Source organism: Epinephelus moara, chromosome 15 (assembly GCF_006386435.1).
Source record: "Epinephelus moara isolate mb chromosome 15, YSFRI_EMoa_1.0, whole genome shotgun sequence".
Taxonomy (NCBI): Eukaryota; Metazoa; Chordata; class Actinopteri; order Perciformes; family Serranidae; genus Epinephelus; species Epinephelus moara.
Genome location: NC_065520.1, coordinates 4629803 through 4651013, shown reverse-complemented (window position 1 = coordinate 4651013; position 21211 = coordinate 4629803). Strand labels below are relative to the sequence as shown.

At 40.8% G+C, this 21211-nt stretch overlaps 3 protein-coding genes across 6 annotated transcripts; 2 read left to right on the top strand and 1 right to left on the bottom strand.

The window, feature by feature from the left end:
• The first annotated feature begins 3913 nt into the window (after positions 1 to 3913).
• LOC126401860 (cyclic AMP-responsive element-binding protein 1) lies at positions 3914 to 8404 on the top strand. 3 transcript variants are annotated; one of them, XM_050063380.1, is made up of 8 exons: positions 3914 to 4070; positions 5104 to 5197; positions 5434 to 5580; positions 5828 to 5928; positions 6084 to 6223; positions 6948 to 7130; positions 7315 to 7468; positions 7567 to 8404. In XM_050063380.1, exons 2-8 carry the CDS (start codon positions 5111 to 5113, stop codon positions 7709 to 7711), a joined length of 957 nt encoding a protein of 318 aa, XP_049919337.1. In that variant the 5' UTR covers positions 3914 to 4070; positions 5104 to 5110; the 3' UTR covers positions 7712 to 8404. The 3 variants fall into 3 exon arrangements, with proteins under 3 accessions (XP_049919337.1, XP_049919334.1, XP_049919335.1); XM_050063377.1 differs by having other exon boundaries at positions 6948 to 7175; XM_050063378.1 differs by lacking the exon at positions 3914 to 4070 and adding an exon at positions 4083 to 4246 and having other exon boundaries at positions 6948 to 7175.
• On the bottom strand, positions 8366 to 11438 carry mettl21a (methyltransferase 21A, HSPA lysine). Its single transcript, XM_050063381.1, has 3 exons — positions 11008 to 11438; positions 10824 to 10935; positions 8366 to 9969 (listed from the first exon to the last, which is right to left on the bottom strand). The coding sequence occupies exons 1-3, from the start codon at positions 11152 to 11154 to the stop codon at positions 9572 to 9574; spliced, it is 657 nt and encodes a 218-aa protein (XP_049919338.1). The 5' UTR covers positions 11155 to 11438; the 3' UTR covers positions 8366 to 9571.
• A 944-nt stretch (positions 11439 to 12382) lies between these two features.
• Positions 12383 to 18864, top strand: LOC126402012 (cyclin-Y-like protein 1). 2 transcript variants are annotated; one of them, XM_050063647.1, is made up of 10 exons: positions 12383 to 13295; positions 13398 to 13472; positions 13551 to 13585; positions 14909 to 15009; positions 15376 to 15411; positions 16110 to 16161; positions 16240 to 16359; positions 16450 to 16616; positions 17863 to 18025; positions 18127 to 18864. In XM_050063647.1, exons 1-10 carry the CDS (start codon positions 13136 to 13138, stop codon positions 18241 to 18243), a joined length of 1026 nt encoding a protein of 341 aa, XP_049919604.1. In that variant the 5' UTR covers positions 12383 to 13135; the 3' UTR covers positions 18244 to 18864. The 2 variants fall into 2 exon arrangements, with proteins under 2 accessions (XP_049919604.1, XP_049919603.1); XM_050063646.1 differs by having other exon boundaries at positions 14906 to 15009.
• The last annotated feature ends 2347 nt before the right edge of the window (positions 18865 to 21211 follow it).

The window sequence follows — 21211 nt, the reverse complement described above, 5'->3', positions numbered from 1 at the left end:
GCCCAATACACGCTGTTGCCTACAGCCTAGATTAGCAAGAGGTCTGGGTCAGCACAATCTCAGTGTGTTAGATAACTCTCCTGCCTTGCAGCTGCAGCTTGATACTGCACCTCAGCGACGCAATATTTTACTGGATATCTCTGAAACTCACATCTTCAGATTTGAGAACCTCGCTTATATGTGTGTGCGTGCATGATAGAAAGAGACAGACTGTGGGGCCCAGTATCCATGGCAACCCCAGCCAGGTGCAGTGGTTCATATGCGATTCAGGTAATTCAACCTACAATGAAAAGCATGCATATAAGGTCAGTGGTATTCAAATGCGATGCATGTTTTCCCCCTCCGTATTCATATGCAGCCTCTCTCTGGACGGTGGCCTCTTGCACACCCCCATGAGCTGATATCTCCCATAATGCTCTGCTTGAGTGGCAGGTATGATATTTCCACTCGGTTTGATTGAGGACTGCATTTAAAATCCGTCGGTGATGTTGACAGAATATATCAGGCATGTTATTAATACACTCAATATTGCAGTGCCGTGCGGGGAAGACACCCTGACGCCGAGGTGTGCTTGTTACATACAGCGCCTCGGAACATGATTTGGACAGGGTCATGATTTTTCATGTGCATGTATGATTAAAAACACACACAAGGAAAGAGCAATGACAGACAAACAGAAAGAGATGAAAACAGAGAGACTCAAAAAACTGGGGGAAATAGAAAGTGTCATAGGGCTTGCTGTCGATGGGGTTTTGGAGGCTTGTGTTAAGCCAGGGGCTTTGACAGCTGGGTTTAAGGGGAAAGGAGAGGGCTATGGATTGGAGTCAGGTCTCTACTTCATATTCTGAAGATTAAACTCCTATCCTCCTCCTCCTACACCATTTTGGACGTTTGTGGCATCATTTTACTCTGCTGTTTGTGGGTGTTTCAGCAGCGATTTACAGCCAGGGCTCTGGTAAAAACCTTGCAATCAGATATTCTGTGCCAGAACTCCCCGGCATTAGCTAGTCAGAATCCGAAATTTGCTTTAATCATCAGGCACGCTGACCATGTTGATACACACGCGGAAAATGTGATGGTGATGTGATAAAGAAGTGAATAATACAAGTGCTGGCCTGATTGTGTTTGTGCTCTCATGTGTTTTCAACAGCGCATGTGAGAGGCTTTGGGTTTCAGTGGCAGGGAGAAGCAAAATTAAAATGTATTTATTCAAAATTTAGAGCTGAGAGGATTAGTCGATCCAAAGAACATTAATTGCCAAGCATTTTAATAATTGTATGGCAATAAAAAAATTGTTTTTCAATCAAAAATGCCAAAAATTGCCTGGTTCCAGCTCCTGAAATATGAATATATGCTAGTTTCTCAGTCTTTTTCTTTAATAAACGTGGCAGATTTCACTTTAGAATATGATGTAAAGAGCTTATCACACCATTGTATTAATCAGAATCCTGGCAATACTCAAATTATTATGTAAGCTTGATAGAATTTTGTCTTGGGTATGGGAATGGGTGTCTACACTTTGTTTCTCTGTATGCAAACAGAACAGTGGCCAGCAGCTTGCATTGCAAAGTGCACATTCAGTGATAACTAATGAAACCTATACTCATGTAGGATTGCAGGCTAATTATGGTTTGCAAAGGCTATCCTTGCTGGTGGGCATTATTAAGGGAAGTCGGTGCCCAATCAAGTTATTGACATGCACACAGGAACAGATAAGAAGGCTTGTTTGTGATTAATATTTATTATATATGCTATATGAGTGTTTTAAATTATGAATATGTCTGTGCATGTTTCATTATCAGTGCTTCACTTTGAATAGAAAAGTGCAAAATGTAAGTATTTTGCTGCCAGATATGATTCAGCCATTTTTTATGGTAGAGAACACAAGATTGGTTGGGTCAGCAGTGAATATGTTTGCAGCACTGGTGTAGTCAATCACTCAATAGGTGAAGATGGGTATGTGTGTGTGTGTGTGTGTGTGTGTGTGTGTGTGTGTGTGTGTGTGTGTGTGTGTATTAAGAGGCCTCCGAAATGACCTCGCACATAGAGATGATGGTCATAAATTGGTCTGAAGTCTCATTTTCCCTGCAGGATTTTGACCAGCTGCCACAGCTTAGAACCCATTTCACCCCTGCAGCACCAGTCCACACACGCCGAGTGACAGAGTTAATGAGTACATTTTATGACCGGATTCGACGACCAAGGAGAGGCAAATGTAATGTGGATCACGAGGGCTGTAAATAGTACATAATAACTAATACAGGTCTGGAGCCCACTGGTTTCTCATTAAAATCACAATGTGGCTTGGTGGAACAAAGTGAGTGTCACAGTTAAGACCAGTCAAATTCACAGATAACTGATCATATCATGCTGGGATGAAAGAGCTGTGCCAAAACATAGCATAATTGGGAAGTGTCAGTGCTGGCTGTCATGGTGGAAAAGAAATAAAGAAGGATTTTGCTGCCACCATGTGGATAATAGGGGCAATGCGGGCCATAAATTCCAAAACCATCTCAATAATGTGTCTGATATTTACTGGGAGTTAATTTAATTTTAATTTTATATACTTTATTAATCCCCGAGGGGAAATTCAATTTTTCACTCTGTTTGTCAATTACACACAGGTCCGAACACACACATGCACAAACTGGACCTATACATGCACTAAGTGGAGAGATGTCAGAGTGGGCTGCCCATGACAGGCGCTCTGAGCGGTTGGGGGGTTCGGTGCCTTGCTCAGGGGCACCTCGGCAGTGCCCAGGAGGTGAACTGGCACCTCTCCAGCTACCAGTCCACGCTCCATATTTTTGGTCCGGATGAACAGGCGACCCTCCGGTTCCCAACCAAGTCCCTATGGACTGAGCTACTGCCGCCCCGTTAGTGGCAAGACGTGTTGAAGTCACTATTTAAGAGCGGTTGTGATGATTGGCTGTTGATTTTGCATATATGAAATGTCCCACAGCACCTGAACCTAAATCAAACTAACAGCTGATTGATAATAAACTGAACCATTAATGAACCATGACTCATGAAAATATAGCTGTAAGAATGACATAAAAGATCATGACATGGGAAATACTGCCATAACAAAAAGAAAAAGCATAAAATAATTAAAATTGTAGGTAAGTAATTTCATATTAAATGTGATGTGTGGGCTAGATGTTCAAAAATCAATATTAATTTGATTGTCTTATTTGTCAGACATCATAAAAATTGTGACCTACACTTGATTACAAATGTGAAGATAAACGTGTTGTTATGTCATTTGTATGGAGATAGATTTTTCAGTGTTATTTGTGTGAACCCATCAACAACCCATGTGTTAATCTGTATTCTATAAATATACAACACTTTCCAAAAATACAAAATAAATAAATTATTTTTGTTTTGAAATCGCAAATTCCGAAAAACTATTTTGCAAGTATAAAATGGATCTGCAGATAGGCCTACACAAATTCCAAAAATAAAAAAGACTTATTATTAATGATAGGAAGAGATTCACAAACGTTTTTTTTATTTATTTGTAAATTAATTGAATGTGTTCACAGATTTTGTTGTGTGGAATTTGTTTATATATATTATATCTTATATTTGTTTTTGTTTTTTTAGTTTTCAATTTATTTATTTTGTATTTGTGGAAAGAGTACAATTAACCCACGGATTGTCGATCTGTTCACACAAAAAATATTAACACAAGATAGATAGATAGATAGATAGATAGATAGATAGATAGATAGATAGATAGATAGATAGATTTTTTTAGACTTATTATTGTTATACAACTTTGCGCATGCTCAGATAAGGTCGAGGAACTCAAGCGCTTTCCTCGGCTATCTCCGTAGTTTTCCATCGCTACCTCGGCAGCCTTCGTTTCTTTCCGGCACTCTCCGTGTTCACTCGAGTCCTGTCGATGAAGCTGATTTTCGCTGTCGTCGTCTCCCTCGTCCTCCTCTCCGTGTTGTTGTTCTCGGTGACGCGACGGAGGTGTAGCCTGACGCGGTCTCTTACGTGTCGGTCTGAATAAAAGTGGAGCTCCGTAGACCCGGGAGTGACGAAGCGAGTCTGTGTTGGTAAGAGGATACGCATCCGATGTTTGCTAAACAGATAGATGGCTGCCCAGAGAAGTTATTTGCGGCTAATATCCGCACAAAGCCAACAAAGAGATCATGGCGGCGGTGTTGCAGAGGCTCTCAAAATGAGTCAGTCTCTGCAAGGCTCGCTGGCTCTCAACACAACTGAGACATAGGTATTAATATGGGAGTGGGCTTGAATGTGTTTTCTCTTTTAATAAACAGTGTAGAATTAAGTTACAGAAGCAATTGTTCATGTAAAGTTAATTCATGTTAACACTATTAAAGAAACGTAAAAATTAAGCCAACAGACTCGTTAGTGAAAGTGGGGTGCCCTAGTTGCAAACATAACTGGCATACAATGCATGCAGACATTTCCCTCCATTCAGGCTCGCAGCTAGCAGCCTAACGTTGTAGACTGTAAATGCGTTATTAGTTTGGCAACAGTGGACATTTGTAGCAATGCGACATGCTGCGACACTAGTTAGCTGTTAAAACAGAAAACAACCCCGTTGTAATAGATCCTTGGTGAATGTTAAAGAAATAGCGGCTAAGTGTGCTAACATTTATTGCATTCCTATTAGCCAGCTTGTTAGCATGCTAACAGAATCAATGAAGCTCATACTGCTCGAGCTAGCTAGCTACATGCTAACTGCAAGCGGGTAGCAGAGCTCCTTGGGTTAGCTTTAGCCTAACGTTACAGCGTTTATGAGTCCAGTTAAATGTTTCAGCATGTTTTAAATTAGTACGTTAACGTTATTCTATTGAGTCTTATATGTCACAAGTGCGACATGCTTTTAAATAACTGGTTATCAAAAACGGTTTCTGTACGGAGTCACGTTTACGATGTTTTACAAATGAATTGTGCGCTAGCATGTTTAGCTAAGCCACACCCTCCTATAAAACATCAACAACCACTACCTCCTCAGTGTTTGCTGCACACCACAGACCACTTTTTCAGTGTTTGTGCTGCACTGGTTTGTTTTAAGCATGATGATACACATGCAAATAAGTTGTTTCTTACTGTTTGCAGATTTTAAATGAAAATGGAGGCTGGTGCAGACACACAGCAAAGTGGTGAAACAGCTGTCTCGGAGTCTGAGGTCCAGCAGATCACCCTGGGTCAGGTAAATGTCATCATCACCTTGAATATACATGTTAGGTGCATAAGCACTCTTTGAAAATATGAGTAAAGGCTACATGCTGGGAGAGATGTTTGGTCAGATTGTAGAGCCCCTGAGGCAAATGTGTGACATGAGCATTTATAAATAAAAGTGACTCGACAAGAGTAATTGCTACTGCTGACAATGGCTCATGACTTTACCTAAAGACAGTGTGTGATTGTGGGTTGTCATGGTTGCAGGCGTCCATAGCAGCTGGCCAGGTGACATCCAGTAGTCCCACAGTCACTCTCGTGCAGTTACCCAACGGTCAGACAGTCCAAGTGCACGGGGTGATCCAAGCTGCTCAGCCCTCTGTCATCCAGTCCCCACAAGTCCAGACCGTACAGGTGAGAGCACATAAAGCCTCTTTTGGTTTATGGTCCAAATAATAATCACTGAGCATTTGAATTTATAAATTGAAATGATCAAAATTAATAATTGTCATCACATGACAGCACAATAACTTCCAAAAACACTGATGGTAGCTGCAGTTCTGTTGTCTTGCTTGGTAGATAATATCCTTCACATATGAATCCACCGTTATGGCTGCATATTTGTTGAAATGAAAGTAAAATTGTTTTTGTTCACTTGCAGATTTCAACTGTTGCTGAGAGCGAGGACTCTCAGGAGTCCGTAGACAGTGTGACAGATTGCCAGAAGAGGAGAGAGATTCTGTCCAGACGACCTTCCTATAGGTCTGGGTAACATCATACCACAAATGCATATCATATCACTGTGGTTTTATTGGTCTGCATCACATGCTATTGGAGGAGCTATTGTAAAATGATGACAGGTGTTTTTAAAATAAAGAAAAGCTTGCTGAGATTCCTCTGTGATTGTTCCCCTGCAGGAAGATTCTAAACGATTTATCGTCAGACGCTCCAGCAGTGCCTCGAATTGAGGAGGAGAAATCAGAGGACGACTCAGCCCCTGCCATCACCACAGTCACCATGCCCACTCCCATCTATCAGACCAGCAGTGGCCAGTACAGTAAGTACTTTTGGATACTGTCATACAAGACGCTGGTGGTTGGTGTGGTGAAACATGCAGGATATCCTGCTGTCAAACGGTGTCATTTTGTCTGTACTGAGGCCAACTGAGTTTAGAGGCAGCTGAAAACAAAGTCTTGATAATCAGATGTGGTATAATGCTGAGCCAATACTTAATTTCCTTGGCTTTTTTCACGCCAAGCAACATTTGGTATCTGATAACATCCCTCCTCCGATGGCGCTGAAGTAAATACCGGTTGTCCATTAGCGTTTTTCTTGTCGTAAAATGAGGACCCTGTAACTTTTGTTACACAGAGAATATGACCACAATACTGATAAGCTGAATATCTTGCAAAACAATCTCATTGCTGCTGGTAAAATATGTAGATCACTTCCTGTTTTTGAAGCATTTGAATAATTATTGTAGTTTGAAGACTGAACAAAATTTGATAGAGGCAGCTGCCTCATGAGTCTCCATGCTGGAAAAACCCTGGTCCTTGTTTGTATGGAGCTTTTTGTGTATCAGATAATGAGGGAGAGTTGATGTTGGAGAAATATTTAAGTCGACAGGATACAGAAGGATTTACCACATAAAGACAGTATAACAAATGGAAAATAAGCTGGGAGTTGCTGCAGTTAACAGTGTTTAAGATGTATAATAAAGTGTTTCCTTGCTTTCTATGTTCATTTAATTCGATCACATGACAATGTCTCTCTGTCCGCAGTTGCAATCACCCAGGGCGGGGCCATCCAGCTGGCCAATAACGGCACGGACGGAGTGCAGGGCCTGCAGACGCTGACAATGGCCAACGCCGCTGCCACCCAGCCCGGCGCCACCATCCTGCAGTACGCCCAGACCAGCGACGGGCAGCAGATCCTAGTACCCAGCAATCAAGTGGTTGTACAAGGTGTGGAACTATTCCCACATTTTGATCTGCGTAGGCATACTGAAGGTGGATGAAAGAGCTTTGTAATGCAGTTACAACACAAAACTTTACCAATCAGAAAATGTTCGTCAAAGTGTGTCATGTGAATTTAAAATTCTGTATCTCTTAAGTAAAAACACTGTGTTTGTCTGTTTTTGTCTGTCAGCTGCCTCCGGTGATGTCCAGGCCTATCAGATCCGCACTGCCCCCACCAGCGCTATCACTCCCGGAGTGGTCATGGCGACATCGCCTGCACTGGGCACAGGAGGAGGCACTGAGGAGGTCACACGCAAAAGGGAGGTCCGACTTATGAAAAACAGGTATGGGTATTATGAGACTGACTACTGGTGTATCTTTGAGTTAATGCTGTTGTGTTGCTGGAAGACATGTACTCACACACGACCATTACGTCACACAGGGAGGCAGCCCGCGAGTGTCGCAGGAAGAAGAAGGAGTACGTCAAGTGTCTGGAGAACCGCGTGGCCGTATTGGAGAACCAGAACAAAACCCTCATCGAGGAACTCAAAGCCCTTAAAGACTTATACTGCCACAAATCAGAGTAGAAACATCACCGAACGCCTGCCAGGGGCTCGACAGGTGCCCGTCTGTCCCCATGTACAGAGACTCAGCACAGAGCCATGCATCTGGATGCCACTCCCCCCTTTTCTACTCTTCTGCTTTCTTTTTAAAAACTGCTGGAAAAAAATCCTTAAAGTGACTCACCGGGAATCGAAAACAAAAACACACACACCCTCCCACTTCAGCGATTTGAATTCTGTTCCCATCAGTTTCCCATCAAAGGATGAAGCGACGTTCAGAGTGAATGTGGAGGAGTACACACCGATACAGGGTCATGGTGGTGAAGTGACAGAACAGATAACAAGGCTGTTCTTTTTTGTTTTGTTTTTGACGCCACCAAAGGGAAGCATTCCAGTCACTGGTGCCTGGACAAACTGGGCAACATCACCAGCAACGGGGAACTGCTCAATTACCATCACCAACAATGACGGAACTTTATACAGTTGGATCTCCCTGGGACACTCGAAACATTGGAGAGGTTACCCTTGTGTGCAACGTTTGTTATTGTAACTGCGCTCTCGCATTAACATCTGTTACTAATGCTTTGAACTGTAGATGGGCTGTCATGGACATTTTATCTTTTAGCTGTTTTGTTTTACTACGTATTGGATTATCTGCTTGCATAATGCCATTGACTCTTTTTTTTTTTTTTTTTTTTTTTTACTTTACTTTGCCTTGATACGACATGAACAAAAAAAGCAAAGCATTATGTTGGATTGTACAATGGTTTTCATGTTAAACGCAGCTTTAAAGATACATGACGAAGAGTCGGAATCTCTCACGTGGAACATTTACAGAACTCCTTAAGTGTTTCGTTGCTGTCGGATGCATGTTCCTGATTATATTACCAAGGCTCATTGTTTTTGGTTTCTTACAATGTTCAAACAAATATCCAGACAATTAAAAGGTGCGGACTAGTTTGGACAGATTTCAACTGGGGTTTTGCTCCTGCTGCTCACCTGAAAATGAGATTGAACACAAATCAAATGCAGCTGGCGCATCAGTTTTGATTTCCACTCATGTTTTTGCATCATGGATTTTTCAATCCTTGTTTTTTTAAATTCCTTAATCAACAAAAATAATGAGCCTTACTTGTTTTGTATTGAAAGAAACATTTGCCGCCACATTTCTTAACAAATCTGGAGACACACGGCCGCGCACTGGAATCAGAAATTGCTTATAGATGGTCTTTGAACACGTTACGTCACCACATTTTAGTTTAAATTATGTACAATTTGAGCAGTTCAAGTTCTGGTTACAGGATTACAAAGTGGCATGTGCACTTTCTCTGCATACAACAATCCTACTGTATCTCACAATTTAACAGAAAAATCTCACGCACCACCGACAGATAAAGCTGTTGCGAGGTGCCTCTAAGATTTAACAGTGTCCCTTTCATTTTGTATTAATAATCAAGGCATCATCATGCACTTGAGAGGTTATTAATTGTGAGGAGCGTCAAATCTCACCATCTCGATTGCACCTATCAGACACGTGCGACCAAATCAAAAAGACTTCACCGTGAACAAAAATGGATGTTTTCATATTAATGGAATGCCATGTTGTATTATTTTAGGTGTTATGTATAGTTATGACATAGTCTGCTTTTTTTTATGTTGCTTTTCATTAATTTTGTATTCACAATTTCTAAACGTCAGCACCAACTTGTATAATACAGTGCATTATGTTAGAGCTATTCAAATATTACATTTTTGGCAGCTGTTAATAAATGTGTTTCTGGTAATCTTTGACATTTTATTTGATTCTTATGCAAAAAGATGTTAATTATTACAAAGATGGAGGCAGTCAGTGATAGAAAAATAGCCCGTTAGGACACTCAGTTGTCATAGATCGTTCTTAGGTGGCAGTTTCCAGGATTTATATACATGGATGTCCCTTTGTTTGTCATAGTAGACCTCTTCGACGACAAAACGCTGCTTCATCATGCTCAAAAAGTCTGTGTCTCGGTTGTAGCGGATCTTACAGGCCAGTAACACCACAGTGGTGTCTGAGCACAGGTGCTCCAGAGTCTGCAGCAGCGACACAAAGGTGTTCTCCAGGTAAACAATGTCTGCTCCCAGCACCAGATCAAATCCCTCAGCTGGGTAACGGTCAAGTCCAACGCCCCAGGTCAGCTCGGACACAACCACTGATCCCTGGGAGTCCGGGGGCAGGTTTGCCTTTACGTTGGCGGAGAGGAAGTCCAGGGCAGGCGCTCTGTCAGTGATGGTCACTTTGGCACCTAGAGAGGTGAAGAATTTGACAGTGACTGATAAAGGCCAGTATCGTATGGAAGTAAATAGGAGACGCAAGAATTGAAAAAACTGAATTTGAATTTATGTGTTCTGAATTAAACTACAAAATTTCTTGATTTTTCAATTTTAAAAGCTGGTTTGAATTTGTTTCGAATTCACCTCTTTAAAATTTAAGTTACAAAATTTTTGATTTGCAATTTTTAAAGCTGAATTTAAATTTATTTGTTCTGAATTAACTTCTTTAAAAATTAAACCACAAAATTTCTTAATTTGCAATTTTAAAAGCTAAATTTGAATTTATGTTTTCAATAATTGCAAATTCAAATCCAAAAGTCAAGTTTCAGAATTTTAATAAATAGATTTAGGTTGCTCAAATTTGATTGGTAAAATTCAAATCCAAAATTTCAAGTTGAAAATTTTCAAATAGCAACACCGGGCCAACCAGCCTGTCCTGTCCTGGTTAGTCTGGATGTTCCTATTTGAAAATTTTCTTGACTTGAATTTTTTGAATAGAAATTTGACCAATTGAAGTTGAGCAACCTAATTTTTTTTTTTTTTAAACTTGACTTTTTGGATCTTAATTTGTGAACACTGAAATTGTATGTTTTACAATAATTTATTATTATATTCATAGAATTATATAATTTTATATACAGAAATGTTATATCCTAAGTGAACAGGATTTCAAAGTAAAATATGTCAGTGCTATAAATTCAGTGTTGTTTAATATTTTTTTAAATGCAGCATCCAGCGGCCGTTAAAAGTCAACTACCTATGTCTCTTACTAGCTTCCGTCGATTCATATTTATGTGTATGACTCATAACAGGATGGTGAACTCACCCAGCAGAGCTGCCACAATGCCCACCAGTCCAGTCCCAGCTCCCAGTTCAATGGCTGCCTTCCCCTTTAACGTCACCTTCCCCATCTCCAGGTACATACACATGACAACTGCCTGGAAAACAATATGTATTTAATCACGAGATGTCCAACAGGATTAAGATTAACACTGTATCAGGCTACTTACCGCATCCCACACAACTGCTGCTACCCCGAGCTTCCTCCAGTCCTGAGCGAGACGGAGGTCATGGTTGGCAAACCGGAACTGTGCTGTTGAGTTGTGGAGTTTGGAAAGCGCAGGTAACGGGTTTTCGACATAGGGAACAAGAGCCATGCTTTAAAAATAAGGAGAAACTGAACTATGTGGTCATATTTCACCAAGTAGCACTACACGCATGCGCACTGCGGTCCTTCTTCTTTGCTGGTGGACTTACTGATTCATTACCGCCATCTTGTGGAGGTATCTCCGTCAGTTTCAACTTATTTAAATTCCCTCCATCGTTTCCGCCAATATATCACAAACAATGTCTGCCTCGTTATTTCGGAGCTAGCGACTATGTACATTTATTCTTTCTTTAACACTGTAGCGTTAGCGAAACACAAATACATCCCTGTACTGTAAAATGCTACCAGCCCACTCTCAACACTCTTTCAGCCAATTATATAACAGCTCGGCTAAAAGTGACCAATGGGAAAGCCAGATTGTGTAATGGGCGTGCCCGCAAAGGTTTTTCTCAACGGCTGTGTTTTGCACATAATGGAGGGGGCGGTGCCTGCACATGAAGCCCAGCAGGGCTGTAAAGGTAACAACACATAGCAGCAATACAGCTTCCGTTTCATGTGCGTTCCTGTTGGCAAAATAAAACCAGAGGCACAGAGGTCCATTTATTTATTTTATTTACAAGTTTATTTGACAGGGACTCATAACAAACTTGATGTATATGTCTGTGTGTAATAATAAATATACTCGAAATCTCATGCATTATACAGATTTATAGACAGACAGCAAATATGTCAAGCATTAAAAAATTATTTTTCATACTACAAAAGCATTATATTATTTTTGTGTAGTCTCTTGGCCCCTAACATGAGGTTAAATTATAATATAAACTGTAAAACAGAAATAAATAAATCAATAAACAGATATTTACAGATAAATACAGATATATCCGTTGTTGAATATGTGCATGTGCCTTGACTTTTTTTTTAATCCAACCATTTTAGGACCAGTACTGGACCTGGCACATTTGGCGCCGTCACCTTGCAACCTACAGGACTCAAAGGATCCGGCACCAACACCATAGGACACCTCCCAGAGGTCTTGTGTCCATGCCTCAACAGGCCAGAGCCAAGACCATGAAATAGTAGGCAGAATCTTTAATATGAAATGGAATCAAAGATATTACAGACACCATATATATATATATACAACAAAGGTTATTGTTATTATTATTATTATTATTATTATTATTATTATTATTATTATTATTATTAATGTTACCCTCCACACGGTGAGGACTTTTACTTTGAAAAGGCAGTAACCGGAAGTTACCTCTGAACTTAAGCTGCTTCGGTGGATTTGACATCCAAGACGTGTCTCCTGCAAATGCGACGAGATGAAAGCTAACGTTGGCTATCTTTTACAAATTCTCACACTCGCTACCTTTCCGCTTCCTTAGTTTATCCGTAGAGTAGTTTCCGGTTGGGGTATTTACACGTTAGTCCCGTAGAAAAGCCTTTAGTTGTGACAAAGACTCCAGCTGCAGTGAGAATGGATTGATCCATGCTGCTGAAAAAGCCAAGAATGGATTGAGGTGCGGAAGCTAGCGTTAGCCGGCTAGCCATGGAGGAAGCTAGAGGAGCTTGTGACTTTGTACTGTTAGCGTCTATTCCGTAAAATGACTTGACATTGGTCATTCACCGTCCAGAAGTATTCAGTCCACGCATGTAATTGTTGTAAGAGTGCACCAGTGCTATGCTGCGCACACGCCCTGAATATGTCAGCTGTCCCGCACATACCGCAGACACCTAGTTGGCTGTCATTACATAGAGCCCATTCTCCTCTGAAGCAGCCAGACACACAGGCAAGACTGGGCCCTAATATGCTACACTAAACATTTAAAGATTTAAATACAGGTTTAGATCCAGTTTCAGATTTACTGGTGTCACATTTATTATCTGTCACCTGGAAGATTTAGGTCAGGCTTAGTTGCAGCCCCCCTGCAGCCCAGTGTTGTCAGTTAGACCAGTAGGTGATCCCTCCTGTGTTGTATGGGAAACAGTGCTGGCTGTAGCAGGACTGTTGTAGGTCAACGATGGGAGGTTCAGTGTCTTGCTGCATCTCTCCTGGAGAGAGTCCCAAGATCCACAGGAGAGAAGTGGAGCTGGAGGAGTGTCCCATCACCACCACTGAGGACGTGAGTGAAGACACCGGGACCTACCTGCAGCACATCAGCGACAGGGAGCTCCCAGATGGTGCGTGATGATTCATTTGACTCAGACTTTTCAATATGTAGTCTTTTAATGCAGTGCTGTAAAAATGCTTTCCCCTCGCACTTTCCTACTTGTTTATTACAGAACTGGCTCAAGAGGCCAACCCATCGGACCACCCCAGAGCCAGCACACTCTTCCTCAACAAGTCGCAAACAGATGGTCAGTATTTCTCTGTTAAAGATGTCATCATTTAATAAATGTTTATATAATTCACAGAGTTTTCTCTCCTCATTTTAGTGCGCGAGAAGAGAAAAAGCAACTACTTGAATCATGTAAGTGACATGTCTACATGATTTTACAGTTGGTGAGGGGAGAAAGATACACACACAAACAACAAATTGGTCAAGCATGTCATAAGGAGAAAGAGCAGCCAGAAGTTATTAATAGCTAACAAAAACACAGTCTCTTCTCTGTTTATCCCTCCATGTCTCTCTGTCTCTCCTGCTCAGGGCATCCGTTATCTGTTTCTGAATGGGAAAATCTGTTGAAGTCCGACATAGTTAACTCTCCAGTCATAATGTCTGATAAAAACATTTCCCTTTGAGAACATGTAGGCCGAGTCTTAACAGCAAGCATCTCTGTCCACACTGAATGCGTTAATTATGCAGTTCTTCTGCAACATGTAAACAAACTAGCTGTGCGCTCATGTAAACAAACCACATAGGATATTAGCTGCGAGCTCAAGATCATTGTAGGGCTGGGCGATATAACGAATATGTACAATATATCGGTATATTTTAAGCAAGATATATATTTAGATAATACCGTTTATATCGATATAGGAAGTGTGTGACATTGAGACTTAAACAAGACGTATATAATGCAGACAAAGTGTCTCTCGCTCCTACCCTCCCTCGGCCTGTTAAAGATTTTTAATTGTTTCAAACCTACTTGATGCTTTAATACTCACGTTATAGATTTGTGTCCTTTGCTGCAAACCTTTAAAGCTCTGTAGCTCCATTGCTGTGTGCAAATACGTTAACATACAGCCCTGCTATTTATTTTATATCATTTTTCATTTACATGTTGTGCAGCTGAATATTTTCAAACATTTGCATTTTTATTTTTATACACTCTGTTTTTATAAAAGTGCTTGCGACATCTTGTGGCTTTGACTTGTAACTGAACACGTAGTCCATTTCGTAGAGAATACAAAGACATATATTGTGTAATGCCAGTCAGCCAGTCAGCCACAGAGATTTTTTGTCTCTTTAGCCCAGCCCTAGATCAGAGCTACTCAAGACGAAACCATTAAAAGATGAGTGTGTACTTGGCTTCCTGCATGTGTAGTTTTTTTTTAAAAAAAACATACGTTTTCTAGTGTGACGTTTACTGAAAAAAATGACACAGTTTAGCCAACAGGAAGTAGGTTGTTATAAGCGATAAGTTTGTGGGTTGAGCGGGTTGGATTGGCTCTCATTACGGGCTGGGGTGGTACAGGTTTTATAAACCCCTGACCCGTGCATCACTGCTGCACAGTGAACGAAGAATCCCCCAAAAAAGCAAACATTCGTGTTAAATTTTAGAATTTGTACATGGATGTTTTGTCATAGTTTTGCTGTTTTTTGACTTCACTGTTGTCTCTTCTGTAGCAGATGTCCCCAGGGCTCCTGACAAAAAAGTACAGTTCCTGCTCGACAATATTCATCGATGACAGCACGGTCAGCCAGCCCAACCTCAAGAGCACGATCAAATGGTGAGCGGCTTTACCTCTGTCTTCAAAATACCCACACAGGAATAGTTTTGGTATTTTAGTGTGCTTGTTTCCTTTTAGCAGGTCATGTGACGAGGGAAGAGATAAGGCATTGTCCTTCACTATTTAAAACATTTTCATTTAACCCAATCTGCTGCAAGCTAACAAGCTAATCTGTGGTTAGCACTGTCCTGTGGTTTCAGATAGGAGTGTTAAATCAAATATGCAATTTTTCTGAACTGCAGACGTGAGCTACATATCAAAGGAAGACATGATATGTAAAAGGCATCATAGGAGCTCTTGTTTGGTGCAAAAGAATAAAATCACATCCAGTGGTTCACTGTTTGTGTCGGTCTCTTTTTGTTCCAGCGTCGCATTGGCCATATACTATCACATAAAAAACAGGTAGGAAAAGTTTTACTTACCTTTTACTTTTTCAATGTTGTCCAGAACTTGGGTATTTGTTTAAGAAACAGATGATAATGGAATGGGATTTGTTTTGGGTTTATTAAAGGCTGTTGTCATGATAAAGTTCTTGGTGGTGGCCAGTCATCAGTCAGATGGTCAGATGGTCAGATAGATAGATAGATAGATAGATAGATAGATAGATAGATAGATAGATCCTAAGCCAGTAGTTAGTTAGTTTTGAGCCTTTATTGGCATCCTGGCCTCCACCTGATTGAATAAGACGAGATGGGAAGAGAGGATGAAGGAATGTGGGTAGGGATAAGCAGAGGGAAGAATAGGGTTTGGATTGGGTAGGAAGGATAATGGACGAAGGGAAGGGAAAGGGACGGTGGGTTGAGGACGCGGAGAGAAACAGAGCAGGATGGGCTGACCAGGTATAAGGGTTAGGGTTAGGGTTAGCCCATGGCCCTTCTCCTGAACCCAAGTTAACAAACTCAATTCATGATTATAAAGTGTTACTGAAACTGTAAGTGGCAAGAGGTCATGAATCCATTTGCAAATCGGTGCTTGTTTAGGTTGTAGTGTTCATCTTAGAACTGAAAATTCCATTTAGTTGTTATCATTCAATACAATGGGAGAATAAGTCATATAGTGTGCACGTTTAATATCATCTCGTTGATGTTCTGCTCCTGTAGAGATTCAAACCGCTCTCTGGATATATTCGATGAGAAGAAGCACCCCCTGTCGGTGAGTTGATACGTTTGAGCAATGTATACTGTTCATTCTGCGGCGATTGATCAATGATGGTGACCTTCTGCCCAACAGCGAGAAAAGGTCCCAGATGACTACTCTGTGATTGACCCGGAACACAAACTAATCTACCGCTTCATACGAACGCTCTTTAGCTCTGCACAGCTCACTGCTGAGTGTGCCATTGTCACTCTGGTAAGTTTACAAAATTCAGACCTTCTAATCTCAATCACCGTTACATGTGTAAATATTGTGTGTAAATGGATTTTCTATGTGCTGTGTTAGGTATATCTGGAAAGGCTGTTGACGTACGCCGAGATGGACATCTGTCCTTGTAACTGGAAGAGAATTGTTCTCGGTGCCATCCTGCTGGCCTCCAAGGTCTGGGACGACCAGGCTGTGTGGAATGTCGACTACTGCCAGATCCTCAAAGATATCACAGTGGAGGACATGTAGGTGTTACTTGTTAATTAATGTGAGAAAACCAACTGACTAACATGTTACAGCCCAATGTTGTAACTAAGCTTGAGAAGACAGATTTGTTTTCATTGCTCCGTGCTGGCGGAGGCATTATTTTTTCAGGTTGTCTGTCTGTCCATGCCATTCTCGTGAACATGATATGTCAAGAACATCTTGAGGAAATTTCTTCAAAATTTGGTACAAACGTCCACTTGGACTCAACGATGAACTTATTAGATTTTGGTAGTCAAAGGCCAAGGTCATTGTGACCTTGTGTCCCACTCATTCTTATGATTCAATTTCTCAAAACTACCTAATGAATTTACTCTAATTTTGCACAAACGTCCACTTGGACTCAAGGATGAACTAATTAGGTCTTGATGGTCAAGGTCACTGTGACCTTACAAAACACGCCATTGGCCATAACTCAAGAATTCATACGCTAATTACAACAAAATTCTGCACAAATGTCTAATAGAATAATATTATGAAGTAATGACATATCCAAAAGGTTAAAGGTCAGCTTCACTGTGGCATCATAATGTTCTGCAAAAACACTTTTCTGGCCATTACTCAACGTCATATCTCAAGAACAGAAAGGGAGACATTTGGTCAGGTACTGAATTGGTGACATTTATCTTGGGTGCCCACTAGGGATGCACGATATATATCGGACCGATAAATTATTGGCAGATAGTGGGACATTTTTATAATTATGCGTTATTCCAATAATTAAAATTATAGCCTGATCTTTGACCGCCTGACACAGCTTAGACGCAGCACTGAAGGACCTTCTCCAGAGTGTTAGCACGAGCTAATTAGCAGCAGCGGGTTACATCCAACACTAAGTTTTAAAAGACTCAATTCTGGTTTTAAACATATTAATAACTGCCTTACTTACCCTGAAATTATTGGTTATTGTATTGGTTATCGGCCATGAGAAGCTGGTAATTGTCGGTCCATATCGGTGCATCCCTAGTGCCCACCTTAAAACTGTGCTGATTGTGTAGATCTTCTGTGCTGTCGGGTTATAGATGTGTGTGAGGCATCCATGTCTTAGAATGTGTAGCTTCTTTGCAGCAACAACCATACTTGAAGCATTGTCTACTTTCATTTCTACATCTGAGTCTGGACACACATGGATGTACACTGTAATTTGACTGGTTCATGAGGTGGTGATCTAGTTTTATAATTGTTAAATTCTCTTACCTCCCATTTGCTTTATTCCATGTTCTGCAGGAATGAGATGGAGCGTCACTTCCTGGAGCTGCTCCAGTTCAACATCAACGTCCCAGCCAGCGTCTACGCAAAGTATTACTTTGACCTGCGCTCACTGGCCGATGACAACAACCTCAGTTTTCCTCTGGAGCCACTGAGCAACAAGCGTGCCCAAAAGCTGGAGGTGAGTATGTTCAAGGCTGCATTTGCACTGTAGGTGAATCATCTGGCATCTCTTCTTGTTTGGTTGTAGCAGTAATTTTCTGCTTATTGTTTTGTCTGCAGGCCATCTCCAGGCTGTGTGAGGACAAGTACAAGGACCTGAGTAAATCGGCTATGAGGAGGTCTGTCAGTGTCGACAACCTGGTCGGCATCAAGCACTCCCAGGCTGTGCTGTCCTAAGTGGGCAACGGAGGCGGAGCAGGAAGCTACAGGATGTGATGCCACATTCAAAAGTTCATTCGACAAGAGACGTTTCCAAAGTAGATAATATCAGTAACTGAAAAGTTTAATCACAAAATGTTAAATGTCGACTTTGGGGAGGAACAAAAGAGCAGAAGTTTACCATACAGTATCTCTAAAGTATAATGAATTCAGTCTCTATGTGTTCATTACAAAGAACTTCAGCTATCTGCCTTCAAAGCATGATAATTTGATGAAATATTTTGCAGACTGTAACATTTTTTTTATTTAAATAATGGATGTGTAACTTTGGAAGGAATCAGCATGAAAATGCTTCCTGGAGTCACACAAACTGAGGACCTCATCTTCTGTATTTCACATCAGCAGATCTTTTGAGGAGCCATCTCTCCAGCTTCGGCACTCCTCTCTCCACCAGCCGTATCCCATCACTTTTATTCACATCATGAGACTGTCTTGAACTACCCTGTGGTGTAGTTCTGCACATGGACAAAGAGTAGACTTTGTTTTGCTTACTATGTAGGCCCCTATAGCTGTGAAATGTACAAGACTTTATTTAATTCAAATAAATTTCAGTCGCTGTTTAAAGTTGAGGCTGCTTAGGTGGGACAATGTGTCATGGTGGTTTTTGTTTGCAGGAGTGAAAACTGTGGTGTTCCAAATCGTTGTTTCAAGGGTAACCTTGGTATTTTTCCAACCTGGAGCCTATTTTCCCATGTTCTTGTGTCGAAGGGTGCTTTCACACCTGACCTGTTTGGTTCGACAATTGATCTCAAGTTCGTTTGCCTCCTAAGTGTGGTTCGTTTTGGCAGGTGTGAGCACAACAATCACACTCAGGTGCGCACCAAAACAACCAGACCAAGACCTTCTTGAAGAGGTGGTCTCAGTCCGGTTGAAAAAGAAACTCTGATCAGGTTTATTTTTGGTGAGAACACGTTCCGACCTCGATCTGAACCAACTACAGTTGCATTGTTTGGGTTAAACAAGCATGAGCATGTTAGTCCCGGAGGATTATTAATGTGCACCTCCTGATGGGACTGTGTAAAGCACAGTGAACTTCTCCAGTTAGATCAGTTAGCAGCTCAAACACGGCTGCTTCTTTGCCTCTTCACAGTTAAAATGGACAAATTGTTGATTCCATAAGCAGTTCAGACACAGTGGTCTAATGATTACCTATTGTACAATTCCGCTGTTAAGTGCTTCGAGTATCCACCGTTTCCTAGCAGCATGAATAACCTCCTTATGTTAGGGATGGTAGCTGTCATATCAAAGCACATGCAACAAAAGGGGCTGTTTTTTGTGTTAAAGGAGCTATATGTAAGAAATCTAAAGCAAATAGTCGTAAAATCCTCCTAATATGTCACAGAGACTAAGGAATAATGTTCATATAACATAACTGATCTCACCGACAACAATAATACGGCCAGAATATTAGCATTTAAAAAACATTTTCATGGTCCGCAAATCATGTTTGTTTTGAATTTGTGTTTTGGCCTGTTGCGCCACCCACCGCCGTCTACCAGTCATGCAGTCAGAGTAGAGTCTCAGCATCAGTTACAGTTATGACTGAGCTACAGCAGCACGGCAAGCAGCATTAGCAGTGTCCCAGTACATAGCATTAGCAGCCGGCTCCTCCTCAGCTGTATCCCGGCAGCAGCGTTAGCAGTAGAGAAGCCGGACTTGCTCAAACGGTCTGCCCTGCCACGGCAGCCGCCCGTGGGCAAAGAAATCAGTCTCCAGCATGCCGCTGTCCAGCAACTTCGAATCTGTAGGGGAGGGGGGGCGGACACGACTCGCGGCAGTATTTTGAATTTGAGTGCAGTAACCGTTTTGGCCACATTCTTACATACAGCGCCTTTAAATATTGAGTGAAAGACATTTTTAGCGTTTTAAAATTGTCAGTGTTTTACCATAAGTTTGATTCCAAAGGGAAATGAAATGACATGCAAAGGCATATCAGTACAGGATGAGCATTAAAATACTGTACATTTTCTGATTTAGATTCAGACAACTCATGGCAATTTGTTTGAACAGCTTGCCTTGTACACATAGCATAACATACAGTAACATGTAGAAACATAAATGAGTAATGAAATAAAAAATATGCCTAGGAGTTCAGCGGAATAAAGGAATCTATACATAACAGCTGATAGACTAATTATCATAAGAGATTAAAACATCATTAATAACAATAAAAACAATGATTTACAGATAATTTAAAAGAAGAATAGCAGAGGGAATATGTGAGGGAATATTTATGCAGTATGATTCTGACATGTTACATGCTGACTGAGTTAAGGACCAACTAACTAAAATAAAAACACAGGGCCTCATGCAGGAAGCGTTAAACAACACATTTTCTGTATTTTCTGTTCATATCCACATTTGTTATATTTTGTCAGTCTCCACTGATTTCTTATTTTTGAAAATTTCACAATTTTACCAGGAAAAGAAAAAAAAATCTTTATGTCACAGTCCACGAATTTTTATAAATTTATATAAGATAAATTTTATATTTCAGGAAGATTTTTCTTTTTATTTAAATAAAAAAAAAAAAAAGAAATCATCAGGTACAAAGCTGATTAAACAACACCATTCGGGCAAATAAATAAACAAATAATACAAATAAAAGTGCAGACAAATAAACACTACCATTTAAACAAACTAACTAGCTAACAAACAAAAACAAGACAAAATAGATAAATAATAGTAATCAAAAGAAATTACCCAAAGGTCCATGTGTAGCAGGTCACCAGGGGGAGTTACTGTAGTGCTGGGCGAAAGATTGAACAACTGCATCACGACATATCTTGGCATTTCACAGTGCATCACGGCACCTATAGTATATACAGTGGTGTGAAAAAGGGTTTGCCCCCTTCCTGATTTCTTACTTTTTTGCATGTTTTCCACACTTAAATGTTTCAGATCATCAAACAAATTTAAACATTAG

Excerpts from the sequence above, each read along its gene's own strand:
- LOC126401860 (XM_050063377.1), top strand. The coding sequence starts at position 5,111 with ATGAAAATGGAGGCTGGTGCAGACACACAGCAAAGTGGTGAAACAGCT. Across the intron at positions 7,176-7,314 it reads TCTGCGTAGGCATACTGAAG|CTGCCTCCGGTGATGTCCAG; the intron begins GTGGATGAAAGA and ends TTTGTCTGTCAG. Across the intron at positions 7,469-7,566 it reads GTCCGACTTATGAAAAACAG|GGAGGCAGCCCGCGAGTGTC; the intron begins GTATGGGTATTA and ends TACGTCACACAG.
- LOC126402012 (XM_050063646.1), top strand. The coding sequence starts at position 13,136 with ATGGGAGGTTCAGTGTCTTGCTGCATCTCTCCTGGAGAGAGTCCCAAG. Across the intron at positions 13,296-13,397 it reads CGACAGGGAGCTCCCAGATG|AACTGGCTCAAGAGGCCAAC; the intron begins GTGCGTGATGAT and ends TGTTTATTACAG. Across the intron at positions 15,412-16,109 it reads TACTATCACATAAAAAACAG|AGATTCAAACCGCTCTCTGG; the intron begins GTAGGAAAAGTT and ends CTGCTCCTGTAG.
- mettl21a (XM_050063381.1), bottom strand. The coding sequence starts at position 11,154 with ATGGCTCTTGTTCCCTATGTCGAAAACCCGTTACCTGCGCTTTCCAAA. Across the intron at positions 10,936-11,007 it reads CAGCAGTTGTGTGGGATGCG|GCAGTTGTCATGTGTATGTA; the intron begins GTAAGTAGCCTG and ends ATTGTTTTCCAG. Across the intron at positions 9,970-10,823 it reads CATTGTGGCAGCTCTGCTGG|GTGCCAAAGTGACCATCACT; the intron begins GTGAGTTCACCA and ends TCACCTCTCTAG.